This window comes from Petromyzon marinus, unplaced genomic scaffold, assembly GCF_048934315.1.
Source record: "Petromyzon marinus isolate PM22_M1 ecotype Great Lakes invasive population unplaced genomic scaffold, UKy_Petmar_22M1.pri1.0 PM_G_Scaffold_24, whole genome shotgun sequence".
NCBI lineage: Eukaryota > Metazoa > Chordata > Hyperoartia > Petromyzontiformes > Petromyzontidae > Petromyzon > Petromyzon marinus.
In genome coordinates, this window is record NW_027422806.1 from 1421377 (window position 1) to 1430803 (window position 9427).

The window sequence follows — 9427 nt, forward strand, 5'->3', positions numbered from 1 at the left end:
GGTGACACAGACCTGTTTCACGTCAAGGTTATAATCCCTTGTTTATCGTGACGACCTTTTTACTTTGATGTCTCAACAACAGCGTTACGGAGATCGCGTGACGTGATGAGGGTTCTGCCTTAGTAGTGAGGGTTGTAAGTTGACGCTGAGGAGGAATGAGGCGTCTCCCCCCCCCCCCCCCCATGTGGAGTGACGTCACCTGCTCGTGACTTTACCTATCCACGTGACTTTAATGAGAGACCCAACAATGTCGTCGATGCCACCGTCGTCACCAAAGTTTTAAATCGACATTTATCGTCGGTATGTTTGGCTGCCACAATTGAGGCCTATATGCTTATTGGTTGCTTACAGTTCGGGATGAACTTTCATCTTAAGGCCTCGATCTGCTCGGCAATGTATCGTCACATTCCCGAACACAGCACGAGGTTGAGTTTCCTTACTGCGCCAACTAATCGCTCGGATGTGGACAAAGCAGTCGCAGGTGGTGACTATGACGAAGTAGCATGATTTTTGAGAGCAATTCAATTGCAAGATTGATCTCCGGTATGTGTGTGTGTGTGTGGGACCCGAGTTTATGTTTGAGTCTCTAAGGCAGGGGTGGGGAACGTTCGGCCCGTGGGCCGTATGAGGCCCACAAAATCATTTGGGTCTGGCCCTGCCAAGGCAACCCCGGTCGGGACTCGAAATTAAATAAATCTAGGAGCAAACCTGGAAAAGCAGTTGCGAGTAGCAGCAACATCAATACCAACTAACATCATCACACGCCTCACCAAAGAGAAGCAGTTCCAGCCATCGCATTAGGGGCGAGTTAATAAATATAACGGGCAAATTTGTAAGTGGATGATTTTGTATGGCCCGCGAATGATGTTATATAAATATCCAAATGGCCCTTGGCAGAAAAAAGGTTCCCCACCCCTGCTCTAAGGCTTCCAGTGATTTATTTTCAACCGACATTGCTTCAAGGAAGGCAAGAGGGCAGCTTTACAAGAGGCACTTAGCATAACAAGCTGCAACCATAACCTGCTATACCAGCTGGGTTGTGGCGAGTGTTGTCATGGTGTCATTGTGCATTGTACGATACCAGTTCTCGCTATTAGGTACGACGATTGTCGCGATATATGAACGTTCCGTCACGGGAGACTATCAGAAACCACAGACTCGGTATTCATATCCGTTATTAACCTATTAATGTTCGGTTTTGCACGACTGCTACAGACGTCAAAAAAACTTTACCATCAAAATATACGAAATGTATAAACACTTGAACACGTGGTAGTAGTAGGAAGCTTTTGCGACCAATTTTGTCCATGAGGGGGTTTTTTGGGGGGGTTAGATCACTTAAATATGTCGTTAAACCCGCCACCACCGACAGCCAATGAGGAAGGTTTGTCATGTGAACAAGACGTGCCAATTCGTTACGAGTGCAGCACGACACCGGTTGTGTGTTGGGGAGCCAAATCTGGCTGTCGCCTGACGATGCCGGCTGTAATTACTGGTGAAACAGCATCCTCAAATAGTAAATGTTGTGGATTTACCCTCAAACACACCTGTGTGCTGTACTATTAAAGAATTGGCCACGTTCTAATTACCCTCAAACACACCGGTGTGCTGTACTAGTAAAGAATTGGCCACGTTATATTTACCCTCAAACGCACCGGTGTGCTGTACTAGTAAAGAATTGGCCACGTTCTATTTACCCTCAAACACACCGGTGTGCTGTACTAGTTTTGAGGTGCAACTGACGACACGGACACGGTTTTTTAGTAGGGGCTGATGCCAAGGTTTATTAAGGGCTACTGCCGGTAACTTATTAAAGGCTTACGCCCAACAGGTGACAACCCTAATATCTCCCCAGGGGAAAGGGTACTGGGAGGTCCCCAGCTCCACACAGGCTATACGTGATCTCCCCCCCCCCAGCACCGACCGAGGGATCACCCAACTCGGTCGGCCGAGTGAAGTATCACACTCGCCTGGCGCTGATTCCCCCTACCCTGGATCCCGACCCCCCAACTCTCTCCGTTCCTGGCCCTTCACGACGACCCCCTCTACGTCACGGGTTCCCCCTTATATATCCCCCGTAACTTCTGACGTCATCCCTTTTCACTCCCTGCGTGACATGACGTCCTCCACTACTCCTCTACATTACCCCCCCCGTGAAAAAAACCCAGCCGACCCGTCTGCAACAATTATGCGAACCCCAAGGACGCATGCGTATAGAGACAACCCCGGCTGCTAGTAGAACACAACACTAGGGCAGCACGGGATCAGAAAAGTCTGGACAGTCACCACCCGGCAACGTAAGTGGCGACATGGCAGGGGATCGAAGTAGACGACTTCGCGGGCCGTCAGTGTATGCGCACGCCCCTTGAGTGCGTGCCCGCCGCCGGCCCGCTCCCCCGTGTGTTGTCGGCCGCCTGAGGCGACGGTGCGCCGGCCAAAGCCGAGCCAGCCGGCACGTAGCCGAGCTGAGGCGTCGCCGGCGGCACCACTGGCAGGGGCTCAGCTGGCGCCTCTAACGGCGGCCCACTGCTCCCTGTGGCGTCGGTGTCCGAACCGGGCGGTGGCCTGGAGGCCGGGTCGCCGCCGGGTCACCCCCCAGACGGCCCGCTGTTGGCGGCGTCACTGTCGGTGGCTCTGCGGGCATACACAAGGGCAGGGCATCCCTCGCATTTCCACAACCCCCGCGGCCCGGCTCGTCGGACACAGCAATCGCCGACCGCTCCAAAAATGGGGATGAATCAGGGAGCCCCGGTGGCACCACCCGCTTGAGCGGCGACGGGTGCACAGTCCAGTGACGACGGCCCCACCGGATGCGGACACATTGCGGACAGCGGACCTCCACGACCTCGACAGGGCCCTGCCATGGGCGATGTAATTTAGGAGACGTACCCACCGGCACTTGGGGGCAGTGCAGCCACGCCAACTGGCCCTTTTCCCACGGGTGGTCGACAGCCTGGTGTTTGGGCAGACGCCCGGAGGCCGCCTATCGGCTGGCCGAATTATCTAACGCCGCCAACCGCGCCTCGCGCAGCCGATCGAGCGCAATCCTCATCTGGATGGGAACAGGCGAACCCTTTTTGGCAGGCCCGAGGTCCAGTTGGATGTGCATCAGGGGTTCGGGTTCTCTTCCATACATGAGGTAAAATGGTGAGAACCCCGTCGAGGCATGAGGAGCTAACCTGTACGTGGCCAGCACCCCCGGGATGGACAGGTCCCAGTCCAATTGGGACGTGCTCACGTGATGACACAGCATGGACGTGAGCGTGCGGTTTAATCGCTCTACCATCCCGTCGGACTGGGGGTGGTAGGGCGAGGTGTGGACCTTCTTCGTCCTTCTTCGTCCCAAGGAGGTCACAGACCTCCTTGAGCAAACGGGAAGAAAAATTCCGCCCCTGATCCGCCAAGAGCTGTTCTGGCGCCCCTTTGTCAAGGACGTACCCCTGAACAACGCCTCAGTGATGGACGAGGCCGATTGGTCCACCAGAGGCCACGCCATAGGCCAACGTGTGAGATACTCCACGCCCACCAAGAGGTACCTATGGCCCCGTTGGGATGCAGGGAATGGCCCCAGAATGTCGAGTGCCACGAGCTCATTGACATGAGAAACCCGGATGGACTGCAGCGGCGCCCGATCCTGACCAACAGGGGCCTTCCTCCGCGCACAGTCGTGGCAACCTTTCAAAATCAGAGCCACATTATCCTCCACACCCAGCCAATAGTAATCCCGTTTAAGGGTCAACAAGGTCTTATGGTAGCCGAAGTGCATAAGTTTCTCATGAATGACCCGGGTCAATTTTCCTCGTAAGCCAATGGGCACCACCACACAATAGCGTTCCAACTGGGCATCCCAACGCATGAAGAGGCCGTCATGTACGACGATCACCGGGGCCACCGACGGAGCTGAGCTACGGGCCTTTGACCCAACCCGGCGTCGCAGCCTCAGCAGAGAGGAATCCTCCATCTGCAACTTGGAGCATACCTCCCGGGGGAGTCCCAGGCCAAAATCAACAGGCAATGCAATGCCACACCCGGAGGGGGTGCCGCTTCGGCCGATGCGACCAACTGGGCCGCAGTGTTCACTGGGGCCTTACAGCGGCTGGAACCCAGGGCACAAGCGCACCCGCTGTCCGGGGGCAGCCTGGAAAGGCCGTCTGCATTCCCATGCCGAGTCCCCTTCCTATGGATGACATCGAAGGGGTACTCCTGGAGCGCCTCGAGCCAGTGGGACAGCTGACCCGAGGGCTGGTCAATTCACAGGGAATACTGCAGGGCTGCATGGTCAGTCCGGACGGTGAACCGGCGACCATACAAATACGGCCGGTACAGCTGGACAAAAAAAACAAAAGCCAGCAGCTCCCTCCTGGTGACGCAGTACCGCTGCTCACTGGGAGACAATAGGCCACCACCTGTTCCACCCCATCGATCACCTGGGCCAAGACGGCTCCAATGCCCGTGTTACTGGCGTCGGTGTCAAGAAGGGTTTAGAGAAATCGGGATACCCCAAGGGCGGCGCATCCGCCAGGGCCGTGCGAAGCGCCATAAAGGCGTTTTCCTCCTCCATCCCCCAGCGAAATTTTGTACCTTTGGCCGAAAGTGTGTGCAGTGGCTTCGCAAGTCGCAAAATCGCGAACGAAACCGACGATAGTATGATGCTAAGCCGGTTCCGGCGTTGCGCCAACAATGGCGGCCGGTTCCTGCATCGCAGCGACACTGGCGGCTGGATCCGGCGGCGCATAAAAAATGGCGCCCGATTGCTGCGGCGCACCTGGCGGCGCGTTGGCGGGAATTATGGTTTTGGCGGGATTCGCGATGTCGGCGATCCCGCGGTTTTGGCGAAAATCACCGCCCGCCGAGTGTACGCGGTCCCCCACCTCTGCCAAAGCGACGGCGAGCTGCGCCATCGTGAGCTGCAGCGTCTCCAGCCTGGCCGCGATGGCGCACCACTCGTCCGACGGCGGCGCGGCAGCTCCCCCGACCGCCGCCTCTTCTGGCCCCGACTGGACCATCTCCACGGGGAACATCACCGGGCCCCCGGTCTCCGGGATCGTCGCCAGCTCGCCGACGTCCTTGTCGCCCTGGTGCACCCTAGGCGTAGTCTTTCGTTTCGCGCTGGATCTAGGCATTGTGGCGCGGAACGAAACCACTTCTGGCACCAGTTGTTGAGGTGCAACTGACGACACGGACACGGTTCTTTAGTAGTGGCTGATACCAAGGTTTATTAAGGGCTACTGCCGGTAACTTATTAAAGGCTTACGCCCAACAGGTGACAACCCTAATATCTCCCCAGGGGAAAGGGTACTGGGAGGCCCCTAGCTCCATCCAGGCTATACGTGATCTCCCCCCCGCAGCACCAACCGAGGGATCACCCAACTCGGTCGGCCGGGTGAAGTATCACACTCGTCTGGCGCTGATTCCCCCTAACCTGGATCCCGACTCCCCAACTCTCTCCGTTCCTGGCCCTTCGCGACAACCCCCTCTACGTCACGGGTTCCCCCTTATATATCCCCCGTAACTTCTGGCATCATCCCTTTTCACCCCCCTGAGTGACATGACGTCCTCCACTACTCCTCTACACTAGGAAAGAATTGGCCACGTCTATTTACCCTCAAACAAATCGGTGTGCTGTACTAGTAAAGAATTGGCCACGTCTATTTACTCTCAAACACATTGGTGTGCTGTACTAATAAAGAATTGGCCACGTTCTATTTACCCTCAAACGCACCGGTGTGATGTACTAGTAAGGAATTGGCCACGTTCTATTTACCCTCAAACATACCGGTGTGCTGTACTAGTAAGGAATTGGCCACGTTCTATTTACATGACACCATACCAATTGGTTGGCGGGTTTAACGACACTTATATTGAAGTGATCTCACCCAGAAAATAAAACCGTATGGATATATAACTGTCTTGGTACGAAGCGTACCAAATGCCACTAGGTTTGTATTTAAATTCTAGTATGCATTATCTCCACAAGGGTGCACACACACACATACATTGTACCCAGGTTCAATGAAATCTTATCGCAAAGAGAAACATACTCTTTGGTTCTTTTTGTAAAGTCACGTAGGTAATAAAATAAAATAAATCACGACGTTTCGATTGCAACACAAGCAATCATCATCATCAGGTTGGAAAACCATGCATCGTTAGCCCAATTAGATATTAGACGACAAACTGATTCATCTTCATCGCACTTGTGGTGGTCACGTGACTGATAGGCGTGACCAGGTTGTGATTCGCCGTGGACGTTGATTTATTGGAGACGTTATCGGAGCCATTGGTGATGATGGCTTCTGCCTTTTGGCAGTACAGGATTCGCTGCAAAGTGGCGACCATCTCTTTGTCCCGAATCGAGTAGATGATGGGGTTCATGGCGGAGTTGAGCTCCGCTATGAGCAAGAAGTACTTATCAAAGGCCAGGACATTGCAGTCCGAGCAGAACGAATCCAGCAGCAGAATCACCAGGCCTGGCGTCCAGCACACGATGAAGGCTCCTGAGAGGCGACGGCACGAGACACACGAGTCAGGCATTTTGATAGCAACGTGTGGAACAAGATCAGCGTTGTTCCCTGAAACCCGTGGAAGGTCAAGGCACAACCCTGCAATGGCTTGCTCCACGACTGCTGCAAGGAGGGCCCCTCCACTAGAGGAGAACTGTGGAGAGGCCCTTTAGAGGGTTCTTTTCCCACCTGCTTTTCCACCGTTGGCCAGACGAGGAACCACACTTTACCTCGCTACACCCAGACCTGCCGATCGACAAACTGTGGCTAGACCCCTACGTACTGCCGGGTGGACAGAGGCGGTGGGGGGGGGAGATAAAAAAAAAACTTTGCCCCGTTGTTTCAACCGCTGTGCTAGAATAGTCGTCGTACGAATGATAATTCGCAGGCCTTCGTCAATCCTCTGCGTACTTCAACCTAGCCGGTGCAGTTTGGTGAAACGACTGGGGAGGTGCCGCACCTGGTGCCGATAACGACTCGCCACCGTTAGCCGTGGTTCGAAATCGAACAGCAGTCGCTGGGTTCATAGCGCCAGTACGCTAACCACTGGGCCACTGTTTCCCCTGAAGCTGTTCGGCATGCGATATGAGCCATGAATGTTGCCCACAACCAAAATCACCCAGAGAACATTCACCAAATCCGATCAGAAGCTGAGCAGAGTGTTGAGCCAAGACGGTGCTTGGTTAGGCGACTGTCACGCACGTCAGATTGATGTAGCCTGCCCCGGAGGCTACATGGTGGCCAGTGCAACAATCTCCATTGTTGTACTACACTTTCTATGCTCCCACGTCTATTTACCCCACCTTTACACAACCCACACTACAAAATGACTCCCTACACATGCACCGGATCGACACAAGGGGCTGTACACACGCACACACGCTCGAAGACGAATGTGAATCGTGTTGTCGAATATGAGCACCTGCTGCCCAGACCTACAACACTTACCCAACATGATGGTGACCGTTATGAGCAAGCTCATGGTGGCCTTTTTCCTCTGGGTGGACCTGGAGGTATTCTGCGGCACGGGTATCGTGTTCCTCCACACGTGCACGAAGATGTGACTGTAGAGTCCCACCATGATCAGGAATGTGGAGAGATTGGAGCCGGCCCAGAAGATGACGTAGCTGGTGCTGTACAGGGGCGCCATGGTGGAGCATGTGCTGATGTTGCAGATGCAGTTCCAGCCCATGCTGGGAATGGCACCGGTGATGATGGACATGAGCCAGATGATCGCAATGACGACCGCGACGCGCCGCTCGCTCATCCGCGAATGCATCTGCATCCGGAACACCGTGATGTGCCGCTCTATGGCTATGGCCAGAAGGCTGGCAACGGAGGCCGTGAGGCTCGTGTTGATCAGCCCCTGGCGTAGCATCCAGGTCGGCAGCGACAGCTTGTGAGTGTTGGGTCCCGTGTTGAACATCAGGTAGACGTACGCCGCTCCCGCAAAGAAATCCGCCACGGCCAGGTTGGCCATGAGGAAGTAGATGGGGTGGTGGCGTTTCTTGTTGATGTATACGGCGAGCATGACGAGGACGTTGGCCAGCATGATGAAGAGGCACATGGTGATGCCGAGCACCATGACCAGCACGCTGGTGATAGACCACTCGTCGTACAGTGGCCTTTTGATGTTGTTGTAGAAGAAGGTGATCGTCTCATTGTGGTGGCAGCTGCCGTCCATCTCGTTCTCGCGTTTTGTTTCCCACGCCGACACCCACCTGCAAAGCGAAGATTCATTAAAGTTAAGAGAAACGTTACACTCTTGTCCCGAACCAAATGTTTTTAAATGGACCGATTTATATTAAAAAAAGGCGAATTGAGTATTGTTTTTTGCCGTGTAGTCAAGTTACAAGGTAATTTATGAGGCGGCTATATTGTGCTATGATAGACGACTGTTGCCTGAAACATCGCCTGTTAGATGTTTTTTTCCGTTTTTAAGGTCCACGGTGTTATTGTGACCCACTACAGCCTATACAGTATACAGTGTTTACACACAGTATACACTACAGAATAATAGTATATATACATACTGTGTACACTACAGTATACACTACAGCCTATATATATACACGTGTACCAAGGCCGTGTGAGTCTGTGGGTCTCTGTGTGAGTGTGTGGGTCTATGTGTGAGTCTGTGGGGCTCTGTGAGTCTTTGTGTGAGCCTGTGGATCCTTGTATGAGTCGGTGGGTCTCTGTGTGAGTCTGTGGGTCTCTGTGTGAATGTGTGGGTCTCTTTGTGTGTGGGTCTCTGTACGAGTCTCTAGGTCTCTGTGTGAGTGTGTGATGTTTTTGTGTGAGTCTCCGGGTCTCTGTGTGAGTCTCTGTGTGAGTCTGTGGGTCTCTGTGTGAGTCTGTGGGTCTCTGTGTGAGTCTGTGGGTTCGTGTAAGTCTCTGTGTGAGTGTGCGGGTCTCTGTGTGAGTCTTTGTGTGAGTCTGTGGATCCATGTGTGCGTCTGTGGGTCTCTGTGTGAGTCTGTGGGTCTCTGTGTGAATGTGTGGGACTCTGTGTGTGTGGGTCTCTGTACGAGTGTGTTGGTCTCTGTGTGAGTGTGTGGTGTTTTTGTGTGAGTCTCCGGGTCTCTGTGTGAGTCTCTGTGTGAGTCTGTGGGTCTCTGTGTGAGTCTGTAGGTACTCTGTGTGAGTCTGTGGATCTCTATGTGAGTCTGTGGGTCTCTGTGTGAGTTTGTGGGTTCGTCTGAGTCTCTGTGTGAGTGTGCAAGTCTCTGTGTGAGTCTGTGGGTCTCTGTGTGAGCCTGTGGGTCTCTGTGTGAGTCTTTGGGTCTCTGTGTGAGTCTGTGGGTTCGTGTAAGTCTCTATGTGAGTGTGCGGGTCTCTGTTTGAGTCTGTGGATCCATGTGTGAGTCTGTGGGTATCTGTGTGAGTCTGTGGGTATCTGTGTGAATGTGTGGGTCTCTCTGTGT

The 9427-nt window shown here is 53.9% G+C and overlaps 1 protein-coding gene across 1 annotated transcript; it reads right to left on the bottom strand.

Moving 5' to 3' along the window:
* Positions 1-5214: 5214 nt before the first annotated feature.
* LOC116937302 (lysophosphatidic acid receptor 1-A-like) lies at positions 5215-8220 on the bottom strand. Its single transcript, XM_032944363.2, has 2 exons — positions 7452-8220; positions 5215-6497 (listed from the first exon to the last, which is right to left on the bottom strand). The coding sequence occupies exons 1-2, from the start codon at positions 8185-8187 to the stop codon at positions 6166-6168; spliced, it is 1068 nt and encodes a 355-aa protein (XP_032800254.2). The 5' UTR covers positions 8188-8220; the 3' UTR covers positions 5215-6165.
* Between the last annotated feature and the right edge of the window lie 1207 nt (positions 8221-9427).